Source organism: Puntigrus tetrazona, chromosome 14, assembly GCF_018831695.1.
Source record: "Puntigrus tetrazona isolate hp1 chromosome 14, ASM1883169v1, whole genome shotgun sequence".
NCBI lineage: Eukaryota > Metazoa > Chordata > Actinopteri > Cypriniformes > Cyprinidae > Puntigrus > Puntigrus tetrazona.
In genome coordinates this window covers 4,244,579-4,269,192 of record NC_056712.1, presented here as the reverse complement: position 1 = coordinate 4,269,192, position 24,614 = coordinate 4,244,579, and the positions used below count along the sequence as shown (strand labels likewise).

Genomic DNA, 24,614 nt, shown 5'->3' with positions numbered 1-24,614 from the left:
TTTGTGACATTTGATGTTAAACATTTAGAAAAAATTTAATGTTTATATATTTTTTTTTTAATCGAGACATTTATTATAAAAAACAAACTCAAACCACTCATTTAATTAATTAAATCTAATTAAGAAACAAGTCTTGTATTTAACGGCTCCATAATGTTTATTTCAACTCCTTTTCAATATTATCGTACACTTTAACAAAAAAAAATAGCCTTATGAAAATATAACCAAACACCAATCAAAGCAACTGTTGCTGTGGTTTATTCTGCCCATGGTAAACAGAGACAGCCCAGATGATCACAGCAATTTGAATAAGTAGGGCTAAAATAAACGTAAAAACTCAACAGTAATGGTTCGTTTGAATTAGGTTTAACTAAAAAGATCATTATGTTTCAAAGTAGCTTGAGCCACGAAACTGAAAATTAGGTTATGGTTTCTGTTCTCATTAAATGTAGTGAAAATACAGTTCCGTTGCTATGTCAACTTGTGGCAAAGACACATCACACATTTGACGCATAGCTTGTTTTCATGTGGAACAGTCCTGTGTAACCAGTGCGACCAGATTTTAGAACACCGACAGGAAATTATTCAGCCTCTTTACAGCAGTGTTGAAAGGGAACGCTCGACGAGACGTAAACAACACATTTCCAGCCTAATCTTCAAAACAATAAACGGTTAACCATTAAACATTATGGACTGGGGAAATAAAAAGTACCGTTAATCCACAAAGTATCTTCAGAGACACGGAAATGAACAAAAAGCATTCCTTCAAAAGTCTTTTGGCTAAAAAAGAACATTCATAATTTCCCTTCAATCAATCAAAATATATATATATATATATATACAGGTCTGTAACCAAGAATGACAAGAGAATGCAAGACAACCAAAATGTAACATGGAAAGACAAAGTGGGAATACACGTTACTTCATTAAACCCAAAGAAGACCAGCATCCACTTCTTTGAAACAAACAGGTTCATCTCATGAAATACGCACAGCTCATAGTCCACCCCCAAATTAAAAGAAATCTGATTTTAGAAACATTAAAATTGCTTGGATTGTGACATTTTCATGATAATCAAACGCATTTAACCCCGAACTCACGTTTCCATAAAGCATGTGGACGTAATCCTCAATGATAATTCCCGGTAGTGTAATGCAATGCTGTAAAAATGCAGTAAAATCATTCAAATCGGCACATATTAAAAGGCAAAAATACTTCTGTGATGTGCAAACTCACTTTAAATAATACATTATTATTATTATTTATATAATGAAATTTGGGAGAAATGCGTTTAACAAATGAATCGCAATGCAAAAATATTTTTACAATATCATTTCTGTCCATTTCGAGGCACAATATGACCCCAGAAATCAAACAAGACGTGCTCCTTGACGGGTTTCGTGAAACCCCATCATATCAAGCGGGACTCGGTAAAAAGCTCAGTTCCTGTGAAGGTACACACTGGATCAATTCAGTGATTATTTCTCTTTAAGGAGAATTCTATTTAAAATCTCAATCGAAGTGACACTATGCCTTGTATGTAACACTATGCACTCACGTGTAGTGAAATGAGGAAACCCTGGCGCCGGTTCTTTCCACATCAGTTCTATGTAAGTTGTGGGTGAATTAATATGGCAGCGAAGTAAGAAAACCACCTACATACCCCAAAGAAATCCCTGTAATTCCTTATATCAAAACCAGTCTATCCAAATGTTTTCCAGGTAGTGTGGGTCATAATAACAAGGTGCAATGAAGGGTGTGCAGAGGTTTGGCTGGTTTAAATAAAAAAGGCATGGTGCGTAGTTATGAGTACTCATGACATTTTCCCAATCTGGATTTTCTTCCAGGCTTCAGAGGCCGTGAATATGCAGGAGTCGATGATGCCGGCCACCGTGAACGTCCCACCGATGATGGCGCAAATCTGACCGAGACAGAGCCAATATATACCATTAGGGAAAGAGAGAAACGGAGAGAGAAAGAGAAAGCTATAGGCATAGAGAGCAACTCACCGTAGTGATGAAGCGGTAGAACGGCTGTCTCCTCTCTGTGTACTTTACTGTGATTGGACTCAGGTCATACCGAAACCATATCGCCGGGATGATGCGTCCTGTATGGCTATATGCCACATACTCCTAGAAAACAACCCAACAAATAGAAGTTTGTCAATTTAATTCTCACTATTAACTGTGTGTACACTCCTAATTTGGAAAAAGAGAGAATTAAAGGCAGCCTAAAACACTAGTCAAGTCAAATGCCACAAGTACTCCTATACATATAAAAAGACCAAATTTGACCAGAATTTGGACAGCGTTAACAATTCTAAACAACTGTATCAAATCAGTTACTGCTGAAAACGTTCAGTACTTTCAGACTTCATGTTTACCGCCCAGTGTCTCCTAAAGCTTTAAAACGACACTCTTTACACCCAGCACAGCCTTCTGGTCACGCAGCTGTCACTGCAAACACCCGTAAGTGTCTTTAGAGGTGATAAATGGTTGATGGTGCTTAATAATAGAGAGACGAAATTCATTTAGCGTCTATGGTAACCGCAGGCTGATTCAGGAACCATCAAGCAAAGCGCATTCATATATTTAGACTCGCAACTTCACACAAGCTTCTCGGTAACGTGGATGTGTGTCTCGAATTACCTTGTTTGCCACGGTGTACTGGTAGGAAAATCTCTGCTTCCCTCCCAGGTCCTCATAAACCGTAGGGACGATCTTGAGAATGTAATCATGAGACGCTAAAGCTGAAAAAACGAATAGCACGGCTTTATTTCTCTTGAAATTACACACAGATACAGATAAACAAACAGGATGAGTTCATTTGAGTGACATAGTTCTTTCTCCTGTTACTATGATCTATTTATGTGCTGTTTTGTAATGCAATATGCGTGACTTGTGTTCGGTTGGAAGCTCAAGTGTAAGCAATGTGTGCAGCAATAAGTCCTGCTTAACCTTGAAGGTTTAAGTCAACTTCTACAGTAACTCAAAGTATTACATTCAGTATTTACATTCATGTATGATACTCAAAAAACATGGCTTAAGGATTCTTTTGGTGTTCTGTTTGGGCGCTACAGTTAAAGTCTGTTCACACCAATGATGATAACTTTAACTATAAAAGTTATATTCATCATTTTACCTCCACAAGATTAGCTAAGTCTTCAATACAGCACAAAGAACCAATATCCTTGAAAACATCGGTAGCCATTTAGAATCAGTTCCGTTACAGTATTTTTTAAAAAAACAACAAAAAAAACTATTATAGTAACCCTTCACCTACATTAGATAACATAAACAATGGAAAATACTTCTAAAATACTGTGACCTACTTATAAAGTGTTACCACCATAATGAGGTCAGTACGTTTTTCACATTTCCTTTGCTTATGTATGCTACAGAGTGGCTAGAAATGAAGCAAGCTAACGAAGACATACCATTGGACTGAAGTCTGTTGGCTCCACCCAATGCATTAAAAGCCCCCTGGACATGCTGCACCTGCAATTGCATGGTATGAAAATGATTACTATGTTTATATTACATTGTCTATATTTCTTCCTGACAGCATATTGACTACCGACCTGAAGCTTCTCCCCGAAGGCGAGTTTGTGGATGACGTGGGTCATATCAGGGCTCTGAGGCTGAGCAGTCGCACTGTGTGTTGACACATGAAAGTTTCCTGGAACCTGAAACAGAACAAGTCAACACCATCACCATCACCATCATCATCATCATCATCATGCAGGCAAAGACATTATATAACACGATCTCCTTTCACTTCAGAGAAGTTTTTTCATTCGACAACTTTTTCTTCCTTCAGTTGGAAGCACGTGAAGCATCTGAAAGGGCACTAATGATACTTCTGATAGCTTCTAGACTTATGAGAAGTTCCACAAGCATCTCTTACTTTATTAATGCTGAACTCCCCTTCGAAGCGGCACCCGTGACCATTGTTTAGAGGCACTTTCATTGAATTCTCTATGTGGCCCACTTCATGCCGCCCCATCTCATCCTGGATGTCCAAACCCACCACTGTGTGTACACAAATACAGACAAATACAGACAAATGGTGAGGACACAGAGCTTAAAAACGCTTTCATTTACGTTGTATAAAAGGACAATAAAAAACTATGATAAAATATAAATACATTTTATTTATTGGTAATTATTTTGGTGAACCATCTCCAACAATTTTCATACGTATGCAGCATGTTCATGAATTCAGAAGACTCATTATACAGAACTGTTTACTTAATTTTCCACAGCTAAGGAATAAAAAAACCTCAGTACAGTGACGGAGCAGATCTTCTGACACTATGGTGTACATGCTACGAAGAACATACTGCCATGTTGCCCAATGCTATTTTAAGATTGCCTTCCTAAATGAGCAAGAAAGCAACATTGACACTTTGCCCTTGTGAAGATGGGTATAGTTACTATTCATAATCTCAAAAGATAAAAAAAAAGAATAATTCCAGTAAACATTTTCCAGTGTTTGACTATTTCCACTAAACTAAACTACTGACGTTGCTCTGGTCGTTAAACCACAGCAGCTTTTTTTTTCGGATTACATTCCAGTACACTTTAAACACACAATCTCCATTTGGGAATGGAAACATTTAATTGCCATTTTAAGCACAATCCAAAGCGTGCCCAGAACACTAAATGTCTTGCAACACTTTCTTGTACGTGCTACTCAATTAGGATTTTGAAGTAATTTTTTAACAAACGTGCCCTAGAAAAAAAAAAACATTGGTGGTGTGCATATTATTCCATTGATTTGCACTGAAGTAATAACTCAAGAGGCCAGAATTTTATGGACCACCTAGCGACCGCAACACCTTAGAAACTTCTCAAGAATTCATTACATAAGAACCACCCTTAGCATCACGGAGGTGACTTTTTCAAAGAAAATAGCCACTCATTTTCTTCTTCAAAAAAAAGATAAGACTTGACATCGAGTGGTACTTCTTATAGTTGTTTGAAAACAGTACATTAAATGAGGTCATTATTGAGGTCACAGTGAGGCTTGTCTCCATGACTCATAACGAAATCCAAAAAACTTGGGTTTCGGTCAGAAGTGCCTCATTTAAAAGAAAATTCATCTTCCATAACAGGCATAACCCCCGTTCCTCACCCATGATGCCGTTCTGAACATAGTTTGGGCTCTGTGTAATGTGTGTAAAACAGCCAGTTGCAAATGTCTTTGCAAACATTTGAGGATCTGCCCGAAAATGACATCAGAGGTGACCGCAATTCCTCAGAGGGTGCTGACATTTAGAAACGCAATCTTTAAGTCACTTTCCAAATGAATTTCAACATGATTTTATTTGATTGAAAAACAGAAAGAGATATTGGTTATGCTTGCCAAAACTCAATGGACCCATCATGCAATGATCCCAATTAGTGCTTGGTGATGCATAGAAAAATCCCAATATTTTTAGGATCCCAACTCATGAGTCACATTCAAAATATTGAGTAATTATTAACATATTCAATGCATACTGTAAATTTTGCATATAATCAATTACCACGCTTTTCGCTAAATAAGCATCCCCCATTTTTAGTTAAATGTTCCTCTTTTTATCAAAGTCATTTGATACATTGCCCAGCCTTAATCTAAATAACCAGCGATCAACTATCGTCACAGTATTCCCACGGTGACCTAATAGTTGATCACTAGTTAAATAGGACACGTGACTGAATCATTGGCATAATACTTATTACCAAACATGAACCAGCTTTTCCTCATACACTTGCTCGTGTATGACCATACATTTTTTGAGCGAGTTTCAAAAGATTGGGTTTCACAGACCCATCCATCAATCCTAATCCTTCTGTGAAAAAGCACACACGCAATACATGTCTCAAACCGAGACTTTCAGTGATGTTAAACAGTGTGGGAGGTGGCCACCATGCATCGTTTCCTATCACTACGTACGTCAGGAGCTCCGCTGAACAAGTTCAGATCCCATACTAACGGTAATGTTACTGATAAAACTCACAACATGTCAGCATATGTGATACACATGAGGATGGAAAAAACATCATTCAGAAGAGTGTTTATGTATATACTCACAATCACAGTGTAAGTTTGGCAAACTGATGTTTAAACTCACATCTATCTTCCCCCCACTGTCCTTATCAGGGTCATCCACATACAGTTCATTTACTCTGGAAACACAAACACATATTTATAAAAACACAAACTTTAAATACAGCCCCGCCGAGCATTAGACGTACGTAAAGGTCGTCTTCCTAAAATGATGCAAGCGTGACGGTAAAATGACAAAACTGCAGCGAGTGCAATTTTCTTTTCCTCACTTCCCCCGGTGAACACTTGAATGCAGTTGACAAACAAGCAACAAAGTCTACGTCCTGTGTGAAACTGATCCGTCACTAAAGCCTCAGGTCATAAAGTCAAGCCTCTCGAGTGCTGATAACACCTTACCACCACATTTTTACTAAATCTAAACACTTTATGAGCTTTAACAGCCGCACTAAAACCAATGTACATGAATATCGTTACGAATTACCGGTTATGATACCATCATCAGATTTTACACTAGACTTAGTATCTTATCATTAAGATCTTCAAATTGTTCATTTTTGATCATAAACTAATAAAATAATCATTTTAACTCAGAAATGAAAAACATTCAACATGTGTCAGCGTCGGTTTTTTTATTTGATACTGTGTTTCACGGATGTCTTCATGAGAACAATATTCTTACGTACATTTCTGTAGCGATGAATCCCGTCAGTTCTGAGAGAAAGAGAAACAACATGAAGACGCAGCAGCATATTGAAACTGAGGGGATAAGAAAAGGTCAAGAAAACATTAGTGAGCTGCCTGTATAACAAAACTGGAGATATTTTCAAAGTAACCTTTTTGCTGAAACGTTACTAGCAGCGGTGTCATTTTTTTAAATCACGTCTGACTATGCAAAATTATTAAGCATGTATACAAGCGTATATTAAAAGTCAAAGGGCTGTTACATAAGGGTGAATAAATGCGCGTGGCTTTATTGCTCTGGTTAACGTAATTGTTACCAAGTTCAACATGTGACCAAATGAGTCAAACTAAGAAGCTGGTGCATATTTACATGGAGACGGTCTCCAGTGACACTGTGGTCACGTGACTTTGTGGCCGACACGTCATACTCGGAGTCTGGTTCGTTCCAGTTTACTAAGCTAATGTTTAGCTAAAAAACAAACAATGAGGCGTGTCGCTATGACACATAGCTCACAGATTCAGGTTCAATATGGGTTATATCACTCGTTCCACTTTAATGAAGATAATGCTGGGAAAGGATTATTAACACTTTGATGATGATGTTGTTACTATATGTAAATGATTGATTTTTCTTTTGGTTATCTGTATTGATACATTTATAACTACACTGAAAAGCTCTAAAAAAAAGAGAAGATTAAATTAGATTACGTCATCTTCTTTAAAAACAGGGTGGATTAAATCAGACAAATAATGCTATCTTTACTGAATACTGATTTTTAGCTCATGGTCTGTATTACTTTCGATTTTATATCTTTTTGTCAAATTAGCAGAAAGGCAGAAAAGTTGATTAAATGAAACAAATGCTGTTTTGGTAAATTTTTGCTGTGCTCATTTATTTTTTACAGGAAGAAAACAAGGAAAAATAAACCGACAGATGCTGTTATCTTTATATATATTTTTTGTTTGGTTCCCATTTATTATAAGGAACTATTTTGTTAGCTATAAGGAAAAGCTTATCTAACAAATAAAAAAATGTTATCATAGTAGTTAGTAGATGTTCGTTCAGAAAACATCTTAAAGGGATAGCTCGCCATTTACAAATTGTTCCAAACCTGTAAGAATTTCCTTCTTCTGTTGAACACAATAGAATTTATTTCAGCAGAATAAATAAACTTATACAGGTTTGGAACAACTGAATAAATGATGACAGTATTATATTTTGGGTGAACTATCCCTTTAATACAACCACCCTTCTATAGATATTTACCCTAGTTGTGTGAGAAGTTCATTACAGTACCGGTTTAAGAACTAAATATTTAGGTTGAGTTCAGGGTTGGTCTAACACAGGTTTCTGCAAACATGACTAAACGTTAAGTAATTGACTCAAGGCCAAAACAACAATGGAAAGAGCCACAGGAATGAGAGTAGAATGACATAGTTCTACGTTACAGATCATCATGAGTCAAACGGCACCACCTAGACCTACAAACATCCATCCTTCCCAATCACGAGGGAATGATGAGCCATACAGAGATACAATTTTATCAGGAACTAAAGAGAAACTAAACAGAGATCAGAAACTAAAACTGACTCAGCAAACTGGTTGCAAAGAACATCTAAAGGATCAAAGGAGGATGGCTGTCAAAGTCAGTGCCAGTTAAAGCAAGCCATTGGTTGACAAGGGAATGAGGGTCTGTGATGGACAATTAACATCAAAAACTTTGGCACTCACTGAAAGCTCCAGTATATGTCGGCTGAGTAAGATCTTTGGGCACTTTCCTGTAGATATCGAACCTGGAAGGAAAAGAAAGAGAAGAATAAGTGGGGGGGTGAGGAAGGTAAATATGGCAGATTCCTGGGAAGAGTTCGTGTGAAAGCACATTGTGTTCCCAGTGTAGTTTAAGGCATTACGGAGGAGCTTAGGAATGTAAGCTATGGCCCTCTCTGTCTATGAAACAGCAGGCCAGACGCAACAGTCTAGAGCGACCCCCGCTTCTTGAGTTACACCTCTTCCTCTGCATTCCTGCTTTACAATCACAAACTTCTTAATACTTCATTCAGTGTGGCTGAGGTCAAAGCAAAGGCTGTCAGCACTGGCTAAACACACATCAATCATTGAGAATAGACTGAGTGTCAGGGAAGGCAAAGACAAAACATTTTGAAATTACACACCTAAAAACTGTTGCTTAAAAAAGGGCCCTCCAGGCTGCACTAAACGTCAAACGAGTTAGACGTCTTTAAAACTAGAGAGATTTACTTGTGGTTTGTTGTTTTGGTTTTTGCAGCATTGTCAGCTGACTTTATTCCTCCTTTAACTTACAGTTTTTGAGGTTTAGCGTAAAACAAAGAAGATAATGAGTCGAAATAAGAAACATTCAAGGTGATATTTTAGCCCCCACAAGGAAAGCAATAAATAATACATTTTGAATAAATAAAAAATTATGATTATGCCCCTTCATCAAAAAATATTTCACATACCATAATTTTCTATGATGAGGTCAAGACATTTGTTACTGATATGAATAAAAATAAAAATAAAATTATATTATTTATAAATGAATTATATGTATAAAATATATATATATGATATGAATAAAAAATATTATATATATATATATATATATACATATATATATACATACATATATATATATATGAGTGTGTGTGTGTATAATATATAATTTTTTTATTCATATCAGTAACAAATGTCTTGTCTGTCTATATATATATATATATATATATATATATATATATATAGAGAGAGAGAGATTTTTTTTTTTTACAAATTGTCAAAGTTTTGTCCACTTCTCGGTTTGTTTGAGATGACACCAAGAGATAAGTAAACTCTCCACAAGTCCATGCGTAATATTACACCGTTTAGGAATGCATCCAATCCCTGACTTTTTAAGGAGCTCCGAAACGGTGTTAGCAAAAACTATCCAGCTAGGAGCCTTGTGCCCTTTTTCGGCTTTGAAACCTTCACAACTACATCAGCACTTTGGTCCAACCCTTTATGCCGCCTGCCCTCAAAAACACTTACATCTGTGAACATTTCTTGCAGTGAAATGAATGATCCAAGCTGACGCAATGCAGAAGGGAGGAGTGGGGCTGACTTCCTGTTAAACGCCCTGTTTCTCTGCTGTTCCCCCTCCTCCCACGACAGGAACCGTATAGTTCACTGTGTTCTAACAGAAGAGTTGAGAGGATGTAGAAGGGACCCCCATTGTGTAAAACTCAGGAGAAGAACACTGTATTCCTAAACTGACTTCCCCATGCGATGTCTTCATTTGCTGTGCAAGATCCAATTTGGTAACCGAGACTGATACACCAAAGCAGGCCCCGAAGAAGATTTGATATGTTCCGTCTAATGAAGAACAAAAGAACACGAGACTGCTCACTTTCCGGCCATTTAAACCACACTCATGTGATAATCCTGTTATCTTATAGCTTTTTCACGTTATAAACTATCTGTCTGTATTCACGTGTTCGTCACTCTATGAATTCATACAAATCAATCACCACGGCATCATCTCAAAAACAAAAGAAAATTCTTAACACAAACTACAGCCAATGGCACGCAAGACCTTTTTCAATCCGTTTATCGCTTTACTTATAAAGCAGAAAACTGCAACAACAAACAAAAGTGTTTTCGGTACACACAAAAATGTGGATCAGGCAGAACAGACGGTTTTTAACACGTTACGTAACAGGCGTCACATATACACGTTCCCCGAGGCTGTTGAAGAGCTCGCTTCTTGGATCTGTCAAATATTTCTTATTTCCAGCTGCTCTGAGAGTCAAAAGGCCAGCGCACGCCGAAGGGCTCGTACCTGCCTATATTAACAGACACAAGACGGCACCTCAGAAGCTGAGGAGCTTTTTCATAGTTACTTAAGACCAAAATATTAATGTAGTGAGCTTTTTTACATCATTTCTGTTCAGTGATCTGTTTGACGTGCACGAAGCAATGCTCGCTCACTGTACTCACACATGCACTCGCAGGCAAGACGCCACTATTAAATCGGTTGCCGTCAATGGACTATTCTACAGTTTATTGATTAGATGCGGGTGTAGGCGCCAGCTGAACGGAATCAACTGTGGGGTAATGGTGTGTGCTCCACAGCAGGAGGTTTATGAGTCTATTCTCAGTCAAACAGCTCATTCTGTGGAAGTGAAATCTACTGTATGGAGAGCTAATGGTTTTATTTCAGGCCTCTTCGTCACTGATTGGAAATAAGGAAATAAAGTTTTTATGGTATAATGAATTCATTCTGTGAGCCAAAGGAAAAAATGCAGGACGTTAAACGTCTAAATAAATGGGGTGGGGGGAGGGGTTAAACATTGCCCTAAACGAAACTTCAAAACTTTCAATGCAAACAAAGAGAGGAAATATACTGGCGCCTGCTCCCACCGATATTTACTGTTCAGTTCTAACTCTTTCTACAGTCATCTGCCTCAAGACGAACAAGTACTATTACACCCACTTTTACTTTGTTTGGGAAACATATAGCAATAAATGTCTAACAATAGCAATCTAATAATAATCTAATTACATATTAATAAATCAATGCAAGTTAAGTTGGACTGGATTACAGCTTCTGACAAAAACACTTTTAAACTAGTTATAGGAATAAATCAGCCTACACTTGAGATTTAGTTAAGGTTTTTCCGCCATCTTGACATGAATAAATGTGCGACATTTAACAAGAAAAATGAACAAACACCCATTAAACGTTTTGTAGCCAATAAAACATTTTTGGTTATACTTTTATTCTGCAAGGATACATGAAGTCGATTAAAAGTTGCAGTGATAACTTAAAATGTTACAAAACATTTCTGTTTCAGACAAATACTGTTCTTTTAAACGTTCGAGTCACAAAAAAAAAATTACACTTTTTTTAAGCAGAAAATCTGCTTAAAGGATCGTGTGATACTGATATAATGATGCTGAAGACTCAGGTTTTATTATCAATATATTGTAGTTTGAACATAAAAATATATATATATATTTTGAGCACTAGAATTTTAGTAACACTTTACGATAAGGTGTCATTTGTTAACATTAATTGATGTATGCCTAACGTTAACGAACACAATTTTTATATTTTTATAATGAATTAGTAAACGATGAAATAAGCACCAACTAAGATTAACGAATGTTGTAGAAGTGTTGTTTATTCTTAGTTCGTCTTAATTCAAGTTGTTAACTAATATTAACTAATTAACCATATTGTAAAGTGTTTTTTTATTTGCCAGACTTGGAATGGCGCAAAATTTCTAGAAATCAAGTCTTCAACAAACGAATCAATCATTGTTTGCCTTGATTTGTCCTCCACAAATCAGCGCCACGAGCCACATAGCATAACACGAACTTTATGTCACGTAGGATTATCATTACATTAAAAAAAAAAATCGAAGTATTGTGCGCATTCTGATTTACGGACATGTTTTGGGGATCATACCTAATGTATCGAATACGCAGCCAAGGTTATACAAACCATCAGCCTATTAAGTTACAGATTGAATGTGAATGTGTTCTTTCGTGGAAAAACATTTGGTTGGCAAATAGCAGCAGAACTTTTGATGTGATGTATGAACGTAAATTATGAACGTTTTGTATTTGCATAATCATGCCCTGTAACCAGTATGAGCTAGTATTTAGCATGCTTAAAAACAAAGTGACTATTCAAACAAGCGGACCAAAGTGAAATAGGCAACAACATTAAATGGTATGTCTTACGCAAAATTGAGCTAATTCTTGCTGGGCACGAAGCTTCTGATGTGTTTTATGAAAAATTATTTAGGATGCTACAAAATAAGGAGAAATGCACATCCATAAATGCAGTTGCCAAGAGACGGTTTTTTATATATATATATATATATGTGTGTGTGTGTGTGTGTGTGTGTATTTGTTTGTTTGTTTGTTTTTTATCAAAGCAGTCTAATGCTCTTAAATGAAGCTTTATAGAACATTTAAACAAAAACTACATAGTTATAAACGTGTTTTCACAATACAAGCTGCTTAATCTGTCAAGTTTATGGACTTGCTGTCTTAAAACCTAGTGAGCTTCTTAGACAGCAGTTCAACGCATGCCAGACCCGTTCCGAACGTTCTTTAAAACAAAAAACACTAGGTAGAAAGCTCACTAGGTTTTGAAACACTTCCATTGTGTCTACGGTGGACGTGTTTAATTCCCGCTCTACAGAAAAAAACACAAGCCCACGACCAACTGCGTCTTCTACTCACCTCCGCACATCGAAAGTCATTGCGTCTGCACGAATAAAACCAAGTCAAAAGTGTTTAAAAATAAACGACATAAGTATGGGTACACTCCAGATTCTTCCTTCAATCCTGCCGGCTGTTCAGACCGGATGTGACATGCGCTTAGGACGCTTTGCACAATCCTATTGGTCAGAGGAGCGAGAAGCGTAATTCTGTTTCCGGTTGTGGTATGCAAATTTAGCGCGTTGCCTATGGTGATCCAGTTACAAGTTTTTCTTTCTGCTTTTGCTTACGTTTATGTGGTCAAACAGCCTAAAACTATTTCTACAAAAACAAAAGCGTAAATGTGTCTCTGTCGTTTTCTGTCAGTATAATCCGAGAAAGCGTCGGAATGAGAGCGTATTGTAATTCAGCTTCATTTGTCTAAAAACTATCTTCATTTAATAAAAATAGGCTTGGGTAATTAGTCAGTATACACTGTCATGTCCACGTAAAATAAGTTGTTTTTACAATTGATGTCAAAGTACTTAATTTGCAGCCTTGTTCTGTTACAGCGTACTGTCTTTGAGTTGAAACGCAACATAAAGTTCCTTCGACAATATGACAGTGATTCTAGACACATTGGTGAATCAACAGCAATGTCTCAAAAAGAAGAAATCGCTTATTTCAAAATGGAATCCGCAATCAGTATCGAGTAATATAGGGTTATGGTTATCCCAAAATTACACATGAAAATAATTTGTAATTGGAAATAAACTCTAATAGCTGAAAAACCATATGTAAACACACACAAAATATATTACAAGATCCTTATTAGATGTTAACAGTTAATAAAATACAATTAAATCTTACAATATTTATATGGTATACATTGCACATATTTACCCAGCTATGTAACACACACACACTAAGTCATTTACACTAAAATTGAACTGGAGGTTAAGTGCTGGGCGTCCGGCTCCAACTGAGTCTGGTTTCTCTGAGTCTTTTCCTCCATTCTGTATGGATGGGGTTTTGTTTCCTTGCCGCTGTCGCCTCTGTCTTGCTTTGTTGGGGACACTTAACTTCTAGTGATTTAACGTCGAATTGATTCCAGAGACCGTCTCTGCATTTAATAACAAATTGTTCACTCTCGTCATTATACATCCCTGTCATTATACTGTACAGTGCTTTGATGCAACCTGTGTTGTTAAAAGCGCTATAGAAATAAAAATGATTGATTGATTGATTGTTGCGGGCTTGTGTCTGAATAACGTGATGCATCATGCAGTATGTTTCACTATGTCATTTATGGGTACAATCTAGAAATTTCAGTTGTCAAATGTTGATACAGAACGTGCGAAAAAATACTGTAAATGGTCTACGGAAAAGAGGCAAAAGGACATACAGAGTATTTTCCCAGGACTGACAAACTGTTGCCCACAGGCCCCTCTGTCCGTAAATGGTCTGTGATGACATTGGTATATTCTATTTGCTACACCAAGGAAATGCCTCGTTTGTCACACGATTTCACTTCCCTTACTAACAATCAGAACATGCAAGTGTGAGTAATCCCTGAAATATGTGTTTAAATGATTTTACATGGCTCATGTTCCTGTTCTCAAGGTCTTTTTAGCGCGTCTATGTCTTTTTGTAGAAGAGAGCAGGCTGATTTTAATGTTAATGTATTGCTTTTTAAATGGTTTTCACATTATACATAGACATGATAATTGTTTATATAAAGCAAATATTAACATTTTAGAGATTAATATTAGTACAAACAATGCTGGGCCATTCCCATGCATGCAAACTAGTTAGTAACTTATAGATGTAGTACACAGTGTTCTTCCTGGGGCATTACAGTCTCGTCTTGTGGCTTGCATTTCTCCGCTGACTCATTCGTTTTTTAACAGTAATTCTGTTACTTGCTTTTTTTGTACAACAACCTCAACAACCTCAAACAAATGTTTCGAACAGAAATCGTCCGCACGTTCTGACTCAACTTGCAGAAATGCAATGCTGACCTACATATGTTATTTTATTTTGAAATGAAGTATTCTCAAAGTAAAGTTTGACTTGTGAATACGACTTGATGAAATTAATTGGAGATCAAAAAGCATCTGGACGTTCTGCTTTCCTGCTATGATGGAAGACCAGAAAAGAAAAGCCTTATGTAAACTATGCAAATACTTTTGTTGTCCCCCCCATTATTATTATTATTATTATTATTATTAAGTAACATATCAGTGATTAACACAATATTACACAATGTTAAGTAAAGCGTATATTTATTCATATAGCTACAAACACCGATTTGCATATTTTTGATGAAACATGTCTAAACTAACCCACTGCACATACATTGCACTCTGGTTCCATAGCAACACATTTTTATTCAATGTTGTGAGGAATGCAGAGCGGTAGCAGGTTAACCAGCAAAACAAAACATCACATTACAGGAACAAATGCTTATAATTACCTGTAATGAATGTAACTTGTAAAATATTTAAACTATTATTACACCATGGCCTCATATACCTGAGCTTGGTTTGCGTTTTAAGCGAATGGAAATTTACTAGACCTCAAGTTTCTATACAGTGATTAACTTTTATGGTTTCCCTTTGCTCTCGCAGCGTTGCACTCTATGTACTCCTGTACAATAAAAACAAAGTATAAACTTTTATGAGTACAATGACAGGTTCGCTAATTATCTTGTTATTTATCCGACGAGCAAAGTTTTTACAAAATAACATGAAACAATGAAAATATTATAGCCTAAACATTCTTTCACTTTTGACAATTATTATTGTATTTTATTTTCATACACGATGAAGCATTACTAACCTCGCATAAATAAATAAATGACATCTTCAATAAATATCTTGATACTTTCCCTTCTAAATCAACAGCAAAATGAAATAAAGAGAATAGAATGATACTTTAATCGCATGCTTCTCAGATTTTCTCCTGAGAAAAACTCCTCAGTAACTTAATGTGATCTCAAACGTTTGTCTTTATTCATTATTCTTTATCATGTGCACATATTGTTCCATTGCGTTTTAAAATTCCATCATTTAATCGCACATGTGTATTCCATTGCCAATTGGTGCATATTTTAAAAATGCCCTCTTTTCGAACTGACAAGAGCGGAAACTATCAAATCTGCCAACACGGCGGCATTGGCCAATGCCGATAATCTCAAAATGGAGCTGGCTGATAAACGGGTCTAAGGTCGAAGATCAACTTCTGAGGAAAACTGTTTTACCCCTGAAAACTGCTAAACCGCCGTCCCAACAACAACAGCAAAAACAAAACAGCATCACTAAATCATCAGCAAACATAAATTTAGTGACATCACCCGGAAACTGGACGAGATTACCAGTCTCTTGGTCTAGAGGTCGACTGGCTTTGACAGGATCAGATAACGTAGGCTTGGTTAGCCGAACTCAATCGCTCTGACGTACGTGCGAATTCACGCGGGCCTCTGGCCAAGAAAGGCGGGGCGGGTGACGTCACGCCTCTCAGCTAAAGCGGTCGAGTCGGTATATAACCGCCGCTTAGCGTCTGGAGATCAGAACGAGAAGAAACAAAGTAGCGGGGTTTTAATTGAAAACAAAAGAATTCAAGTTTCCGCGCCTCTCAACGGACTATTCCTGGACTACACTCTCGAACGGAGCAGTTTAGAGAGAACTTTTCAAGCTTGCCGTATCGTTTCGTTTATCTCGCTGTATGTATTTAGACCTATCGTTCTCTACTATGGTCATAATGGAAGTGCCCGCCATCGACTCGGCTTCGCTTCGTGATCTGTTGGAGGGAGATGACCCGGACTGTCTGGTTCTGGACTGTCGCTCGTTTTTCTCTTTCAGCTCGTCCCACATATCGGGCTCCAGCAATGTGCGCTTCAGTACCATAGTACGCCGGAGGGCCAGGGGCGGCCTGGGACTGGAGCACATTGTACCCAACGAGGACACCAGGAACAGGCTTCTCTCCGGGGATTACCAGAGTGTTGTGTTCCTGGATGACCGCAGTCTGGAGATGGGAGAAGTGAAGAAAGACGGGACTTTAATGCTCGCCGTGAACGCTTTGTGTCGCAATCCATGTGGAACAAGTGTGTTCCTTCTAAAAGGTACGAAAAGATTCTTCTTGTACTATATGTTTTAGGCTATTTTATTACAATACCGTTCGATATATAAGGCGCGAACTTACTACTGTGAATGGTTTTTAATTTAAAACTGCGACCAAATGTTGTCTAGACGACTTTCTTGAACACCTTTTTGTTGAAAGTAATTGTTTCTGTTTTGCTGTTTCTGTTAGGTGGATTCGAGACCTTTTCCTCCGAGTTTCCTGAAATGTGTACGAAGCCAGTTCCCCCACAAGGCTTGAGTTTACCTTTGAGCTCTAGCTGCCATTCAAACCCAGCTGATTCCTCCTGTAACTCGTGTACAACTCCTTTGTATGATCAGGTAAGTTCTTTTATACTTATTCTTTAAATAAGCCGCTGTGCTGCAAGTATTCTAACTTGGGCTCATTACTAGTGAACTTGTCCGCTAATTTTCTTTTTTTTTTGTTTTTAAGGGTGGGCCTGTTGAAATCTTGCCATTCCTATATTTAGGCAGTGCTTATCACGCCTCTAGAAAAGACATGCTGGACATGTTGGGAATCACAGCCCTTATTAACGTCTCTTCCAACTGCCCCAACCACTTTGAAGACCACTATCAGTACAAGAGTATTCCTGTTGAGGACAACCACAAAGCCAACATCAGTTCCTGGTTCAACGAAGCTATCGAATTTATCAGTGAGTATCATTTTTCGCTGATATTATTTAAACCTCCGTTACGAAATGGGGAACAGATGTCACCATATGAGGAGCTTTGGCAGGCAGGCGGACTCCCAGCCCAACCCCCATTCAACTGAAGTGTGAATTGAATTTTTCAAAAGTTCCCTCCATTTCGACCAGCTGTATGGCCCTGGTCTGACAGCCACTAAGGCTTACATCATCCTCTCATCCTGTTTAAAGAGGTGCCCCCTTTTCAAAAAACACCAGGCTGTGACCCGATCTTTTCATGGAGCAACTGGCTCCATCTGAATGCTTTGCATCCTTTGTTTAGCCTGAACAAAAGGTAGTGTCTTTGGGTCTCTGTTGCCTTCCTATCAGATCAGTGCACTTAGCAGGGATGCCTCAACCCCCCACTGTGTATTCAGGCCTGTGGGGGGTGGGGAGTGTTTCTCCTCTTACTCCAATCCCTGCCTGGTTTAACTTTTCCAGCTTTTTTTAATGAGATGGCTTCCTTGATCAACAAACCTGAGGAGTGTAATTAGCAATTGAATGTGTGTTTAGAGAAGTTGTTGAAACCAGCTTTTGGGTTTCTGATGGGGTTGAACTAGTTTAATTAAAGTTTTAACCAACACGCTGCTTTTTTCTCTTCCCACAGATTCTGTACGAAATAAAGGTGGACGTGTCTTCGTTCACTGCCAAGCGGGTATTTCACGCTCCGCTACCATATGTTTGGCTTATCTGATGCGCACCAACCGGGTCAAACTTGAAGAGGCCTTTGAGTTCGTCAAACAGCGCCGCAGCATCATCTCGCCCAACTTCAGCTTCATGGGGCAGCTTCTGCAATTCGAATCCCAAGTGCTCGCCTCCTCTACGTGTTCCTCGGAGGCGGGAAGCCCTGCCATTAGCAAAAGCAGCAGTGTGTTCAATTTCCCCATCCACACAGCGGCCAGCCCTCTTTCCTTCCTGCAGAGTCCCATCACTACCTCGCCCTCTTGCTGAGACGGACTCTTTTAAAGTGGTCTGATTCGTTTCTCACCTCTTGACGGGGGAGAGTTTTATTTGTACAATGATTGTATGATCCCTGAGGTGATCTTTCCAGTATTAAGGCTCAGGAACTTTTAGTTCCTGCATTGCCACCAATATTCCACGATTGCTCAATATTGTGTGTTGAAGACGATGGCTGATGAAGCCTAGTTCCCCCAGACTGTTTTAACGTTTTAACACTGGTCCATACTTGACTTAAAACCTTTGACAATTTCATGCGACACAAACCAGTTTGAAACACTCCATGAGAATCTCTCCTTTTTTATTTTATCTGACTATTGATAATCATGTTTTTGGTTATCTCTTAGCATTGAAAGAAGCCCCTTACAGATTGCTCAGGGATTGTTTTTTTTATGTTGACATCATCATTATTATTATAATTTTTAATAATATTATTATTAGGAGAGTAGTCCTAGGAGATGGGAAGTTGTTAGGCGTGAAGGTGCTAATGTGTCTTGCTACTTTTTTTTGTTTTTGAACAGTGAATGTAGTTCTGTGTAGGCTCTGCCTTAAGACAATGGAAATTGAAACAACGAGCCTGTCATGCCTTTTTTTAGAATGCAATCCAATTCATCAAAATGTTTGTCCGTAAACACAGAATACCTCATGTGTCTGTACTGTTGTCAGCCCGTTAAGAGTCCTCCCTAAGCACTACTAACAGGAGTGACTCTTGCGAGGCTTTTTTTGATATGTGACTATTTATTGACCTAAATTAATATATTTCTTATGCTATATTTTTTCATATATTTGTGATACTTGTTGACAATAAACACTTTTTTTCATACATGCAGTCTTATGTGCAGCCGTTCTATCATTGTGTGTTATATATAATATAATTATACTGGATTTGTTGAATTTGTAGTCAAGGCAGTGATGTTTTACAATAATTTACGTCCTAAATGGGGTTGTCCCTGCTTTTCAGTATTACATAGCAAACATACTCATTCAAAAACATTCATTTCATTACTTTTTTATTTTACAATTTTTAATTTATTATTGAAAATCAAATTTACACATGGAAGGTATTAAAACACATTAAGCTTATTCATTTTGTTCAGCCCTAAAGTGAAGTAAAGACACAAAAATACTATATATATACATAGATCTGATTGAGAAAGAATTAGACTTGACGATAAGAATTTGATTTACACAGAATTGCAAAGAAATGCTTTTAAGGTCAAATGGATCATACAAACCATAATCTACAGCTGCTGTTTATGAACCAATGCATTGACATTAAAACTTTTAGTTTTTAAGTAAACGTCCAAATACTTTTTTGGAGCCACTTTTAGCGTCCAGACAGATGAACCTTCTATTCTTAAAGAGGGGTCACTAGACAAACAAACGCAGCTGACTTTATTGTTTGAACTGGAATTCAGGCCCGTGTGAACGCTTCAAATATTGCTGGGAAAATATCTGAACAATCCCCTTTCGCCCTGACCGTGACATGTTGGGGCATCCTGACCTGTGTTCGCGTGTGCATTGGAATCTGACACTGGGAATGCTTTGTGGTCGCACCGCATAGAATCAGTGTTTGCAATTGTTCCAGCACGGGGGTCTCGGTGAGCTCATTTAAGTGCTGTCAGACAGCAGGAGGGGTGGTCGGAGGAGCATGGGCTCTGCTCAAGCCCTTCGGAGACCACAATAGGAGCAGCTGCAAGGCGTTTGGGAAAAGTGTGACGACTAAAGCGCACTCAGTGTTCGGCCAAGCGCAGGGTGTTCTGTGCTTCCTCCTTTGTGTCATGTATGATGGCAGCATGGAGTGCTTTCACAAGCCTCATTTATGGTGTCTTTGTAATTAGCACAACACTGGCAGTGATACGGGACTTGAATAAAAGGCAGTTTGGATTATAATGTACCAGTGAATTTGGGTAACTGGGAAATAACATGGTGAATGCCTTTTTTCCTCAAAGATTTTATATAAAGATATTATAAATGCATAAGCCATAGGTCATAAAATGTTTCTTATGTTTTTCACTTAATTCATCTAACCATGTATATATATATATATATATATATATATATATATATATATATATATATATATATATATATATATATATTGCATTAGGCTTTAACATAGTCATTTTTCATATTTTAATTATAATGAATTTTCAGTTAATACAACTTCTGATATACAACCTGAATTCTGATAATCTTTTTTTTTTTTGAAAACTAAAAGAATTTCATGTCACATGAGCCACTATTTTATTCACAGTAGAACATCGATAACACAACAAATGTTTAAACTGAGATATTTTATGCACAAAATGAGCTCGTTTTTCAATTTGATGATTTGAAATTTTCAGTTTTTGAAAAGTCCATCCATAGATGCGGATTTTTTTTCTCGATTCAATCACGGATGGGGTTTTAGCTCCTAGCCGCTGTTTCCTCTGGCTTACTTAATTGCAAACACTTAATTTCTAGTGATTATCACCAATTTGATTACACAGGCCGTCTCTGAATTTAATAAAAAAATAAGTGCTTAATCTTGTCGTTATACATCACTATCACTCTATTCTCCTATTTGATACCGTTCAGTTCTTTGACTCAATCTGTATTGTTAAAAGCGCTATATAAATGAAAGTGATCGACCGATTGGTGTATTGTCAAAGTTCTGAATCTTCACATATGGCTTTCTTTTTGCATGATAGCGATTTAGTTGGTATTTGCAAATGGCACGGCAGATTGTGTTTACCGACAGTGGTTTCTGGAAATATTCCTGGACCCAAATTAGTAATGTCATTGACAGAATCATGCCGATGAGTGATGGGGCGCTATCTAAGGCACGAAGATCACGGGCATCCAACAAGAGCATTCTACAATATTTTCATGCACTCTTTCACAGATTGGAGAGCCTCAGTCCGTCTTTCTTAATTGTGTTACAGACCTGAAGTCAATGAACTTAATTAGTTGCTAGATGTTCTCCAAGCTGAATCTCTTTAAAATTTCTTGCTTTTTAAGACCTTTGTTGCCCCTGTGGCAATTTTTCAGAGCGGCAGCATGCATCAAATTTGAAATAAGCTTATTTTGTGGTTAAAAATGTATTTCTCCATTTAACCACATTAAACTTTAAACACTAAAGTACATATTTGTATGTTTGAATTGATTTCAGTTAATGCTTTATTTTGTATATATGAAAATGTTTTAGGTAATGATAATGAAGTCAAGTCGCTTTTATTTCTACGGCTCTTTAAACAATGCAGATTGTGTCAAAGCAGCAGGAAAATATCGTTTCATTCATATACATCATATCAGCATTTGATGCCACTGTAACAACTTTATACTACAAAATTATACTACAAAACTATAACATTCAGGCATCTTCGTGTTCTAAATTAAATATATAAAAGCTATAAATATAATATTAAACCATTACAAAATCCCAAGTGCTAATTGCTTTTAGTTGACAAATAGTCTGTAAAATAACTTTTACAAATATTTGGGAGAAAAACCACATGCAATGCATGTTGAAAAATGTATATTATGGTGATATAGGGGACTCGCGTGTTGTTTACCAATTAAATCCGGCTGATTTCAGTGGCATATGCTCTCTTCGGTGCCCAGACTGATCTTTTGTGCCTGTAAAGAAAGGGGAGGCCCGCTTGTTGTTGTTCATTACTCTTTGGGGGAAGGGGAAGAGAAAGCCACTTCCAACCACCCATCACTGACAAGAGGTCAAAATAAAGCTCTAATCAGCACAAACAAACAAACAGAAATCACTTTCATAATTACTTATAGTTAGTGATATGAACAATTCTTTAACCATTTAAACTTTTGATTGTAACTCACCCCGCAGTAGGTTGAGGAGAGACGCGTTATTGTTTGACACAAGGGCACTCTTTGCAGAATGTTTTGAGTCTGTTCACTTAAGTTTAAATCACAGATGGTATTAACGATGAGTTGTTTTCATTTTGTAGGTGATCTTTATCCGGCTCTGTCTAATGCTGCTGTTGATCTGTCTGTGTGTGTCATAATAAAGCAGCTTGAGGAGCTGCTCTGATGTCATGGCTCACAGGAGATGTGAAAATTCATTTCGGCACGGTAAGACAATTTGTACAGAGTGAGCGAGATCCGAAAACCGATCCTATGAAAGCTTAAAAACATTATTTACACCGATATTTAAATTCTCATACATAAATGTAACTTCTCACCTGGTTACGTGCAGCTTCTGTGTTTGTAAGAAGACTGAAGAGTGAAGAAATATGTGCATACAGTCTGTTGTTTGAAATAAAACATTCTATTGATTGTATTGTACATTGTATATGTTTCCTATTGGTTTAAAAACATATTGCTGTAATATAAAATCGAACAGTTATTTTACTTACAAGTTTTTAACGTGACTGTTAATGGTGGCACCTTAAGGTGAAAACAAAACCAAAACACTACTGTAAACATGCGCTTAAGATCCAAAATCGATTAAAGAGCGCCCCCTGTCGGTTTAAAGTAAAACGTATCTTGCTGCATGCTATAGCTAGATGTTTTAAGTAAACTATAAACTAAAATAACATATATTTTCAGTATTTAACATATAACTTATAATCTATTTTTCCATACACATTCCCCTTAAGACATCAAATATTGTTGTTATAGCATACACTATCTTAAAATGTATTAAAGATTTAAGCATTTGTTTTTACATAATTGTCAACTGTTTTTTTACAATATCTTATTTAACGTTATACAATTTTGTTTAGATATCCATATAACTTGTCCTCAAAAACACTATGATTTATTGACAACAGATGGACAAAGTTTCAAATCAAAATTAATATATAACTAGAGCGTGTTTGCCGATGTCACGTGTATAGGTTTGTGCCAATGTAAAAGTATATTTTAAAAGTGTGTTTTAGATTTATTGACATTTTTATTTAACCTATGCTTACTGGAAATCTAGTACTAAGGACATAGCACCAAAATGTTATCTTACAGTAATCTCCTACCTTTATAATTATAATAAATGTGGAATCAAAGAGGCACTGTATACTTTTAGGTGTTTTTAAAAAGGTACCTTTCAACCATTAAATAAAGCCATATTGATGAAGCCCAGGGCAAGTCATTTCATCAAAGTCCTCTCAGGAAAATCTCAGGCAATACAGACTTTTAAAAATCTTTATTAATTGCTCCGTAATTAGATATCAGATATATAAAGTGACTTACAAACGAGAAATAAAAGACACGATTCATCTAAGCACTTTCACCAATGAACGTCTGAGCACATTCCTCCACGAAACGTTGACGGGAGTGGCCGTGTTTGTCAGGACCGGACCGTTGGGGGCGTTCACGAGAGGAGCCGGACACAGCGATTGGACAGCTCCGGATAGATACACACATGCACGTGCGAGGTGTTTTTAGCTTTCAAACTGAATTTAGGCGGGTTTTTTCGGATATCCTCCTCAGTATCCACCGCCGCCTGTCTCGAGATCGGACAGCTTTGTGACGGCTTTTTTGAATTATTTAGATGCGTTAGATTCGCAACCTGTTGAATGGTGTAAAAGTGTTTTGATGGGGAATAACGGATCTTCTGCGGTGTTTTCCGCTCAAGGGACAAGAGTTCAGTGGCAAAACAGCGGTCCGCAAGGTGGGTGTCTCGCTTATTCGTGACTATAGTAATATGCATGGTAAAGTATTTTAAAAGTTCAAAATTAGACGCAAAACATAAAAACGAGCCGTTTATGCAGTGGCTGGTGACAAGGTGGGTTTTCGTGGATGTGTGACGTCACTTTCCCTCGCAGGTAACCTCGTTCACAGTGTTGCCAGTTCAGCAAATTTGCAGCTAGATTTAGCGTCTTAAGTTCCCCATCTATTTTGAGATTTTTTAAAAAGTTAGGGACAAATATAAATTCATGTCAAACT

General features: G+C 37.3%; 3 protein-coding genes and 1 long non-coding RNA gene across 5 annotated transcripts in view; 2 read left to right on the top strand and 2 right to left on the bottom strand.

Annotated features, from left to right (window-relative positions):
• Positions 1–138: 138 nt before the first annotated feature.
• On the bottom strand, positions 139–13,108 carry ergic1 (endoplasmic reticulum-golgi intermediate compartment 1). Of its 2 annotated transcripts, none has more exons than XM_043256675.1 (10): positions 12,983–13,108; positions 8,468–8,529; positions 6,738–6,810; positions 6,079–6,173; positions 3,907–4,031; positions 3,581–3,685; positions 3,437–3,497; positions 2,649–2,749; positions 2,010–2,132; positions 139–1,921 (listed from the first exon to the last, which is right to left on the bottom strand). In XM_043256675.1, the coding sequence occupies exons 1-10, from the start codon at positions 13,000–13,002 to the stop codon at positions 1,814–1,816; spliced, it is 873 nt and encodes a 290-aa protein (XP_043112610.1). In that variant the 5' UTR covers positions 13,003–13,108; the 3' UTR covers positions 139–1,813. The 2 variants fall into 2 exon arrangements, with proteins under 2 accessions (XP_043112610.1, XP_043112611.1); XM_043256676.1 differs by having other exon boundaries at positions 6,738–6,765.
• Positions 13,109–16,499: 3,391 nt separating this feature from the next.
• dusp1 (dual specificity phosphatase 1) lies at positions 16,500–19,548 on the top strand. The gene is made up of 4 exons (XM_043256674.1): positions 16,500–17,063; positions 17,252–17,400; positions 17,513–17,732; positions 18,370–19,548. Exons 1-4 carry the CDS (start codon positions 16,667–16,669, stop codon positions 18,711–18,713), a joined length of 1,110 nt encoding a protein of 369 aa, XP_043112609.1. The 5' UTR covers positions 16,500–16,666; the 3' UTR covers positions 18,714–19,548.
• Positions 19,549–20,841: 1,293 nt separating this feature from the next.
• On the bottom strand, positions 20,842–23,142 carry LOC122357328. The gene is made up of 3 exons (XR_006252455.1): positions 23,087–23,142; positions 22,551–22,976; positions 20,842–22,425 (listed from the first exon to the last, which is right to left on the bottom strand). It is a non-coding gene; the product is annotated as an uncharacterized LOC122357328 (long non-coding RNA).
• Positions 23,143–24,126: 984 nt separating this feature from the next.
• The window catches only part of neurl1b (neuralized E3 ubiquitin protein ligase 1B), a 29,510-nt gene continuing 29,022 nt past the window's right edge, over positions 24,127–24,614 (top strand). The window contains exon 1 of the mRNA XM_043257954.1: positions 24,127–24,339. Within this exon, the coding sequence (XP_043113889.1) occupies positions 24,264–24,339 (76 nt within the window). The 5' untranslated portion in view covers positions 24,127–24,263. The remainder of the gene's footprint in view (positions 24,340–24,614) is intronic.

Excerpts from the sequence above, each read along its gene's own strand:
- dusp1 (XM_043256674.1), top strand. The coding sequence starts at position 16,667 with ATGTATTTAGACCTATCGTTCTCTACTATGGTCATAATGGAAGTGCCC. Across the intron at positions 17,064-17,251 it reads AAGTGTGTTCCTTCTAAAAG|GTGGATTCGAGACCTTTTCC; the intron begins GTACGAAAAGAT and ends TGTTTCTGTTAG. Across the intron at positions 17,401-17,512 it reads CAACTCCTTTGTATGATCAG|GGTGGGCCTGTTGAAATCTT; the intron begins GTAAGTTCTTTT and ends TTTGTTTTTAAG.
- ergic1 (XM_043256675.1), bottom strand. The coding sequence starts at position 13,002 with ATGACTTTCGATGTGCGGAG. Across the intron at positions 4,032-6,078 it reads GCCAAACTTACACTGTGATT|TGGTGGGTTTGGACATCCAG; the intron begins GTGAGTATATAC and ends GTGTACACACAG. Across the intron at positions 2,750-3,436 it reads CAACAGACTTCAGTCCAATG|CTTTAGCGTCTCATGATTAC; the intron begins GTATGTCTTCGT and ends TCGTTTTTTCAG.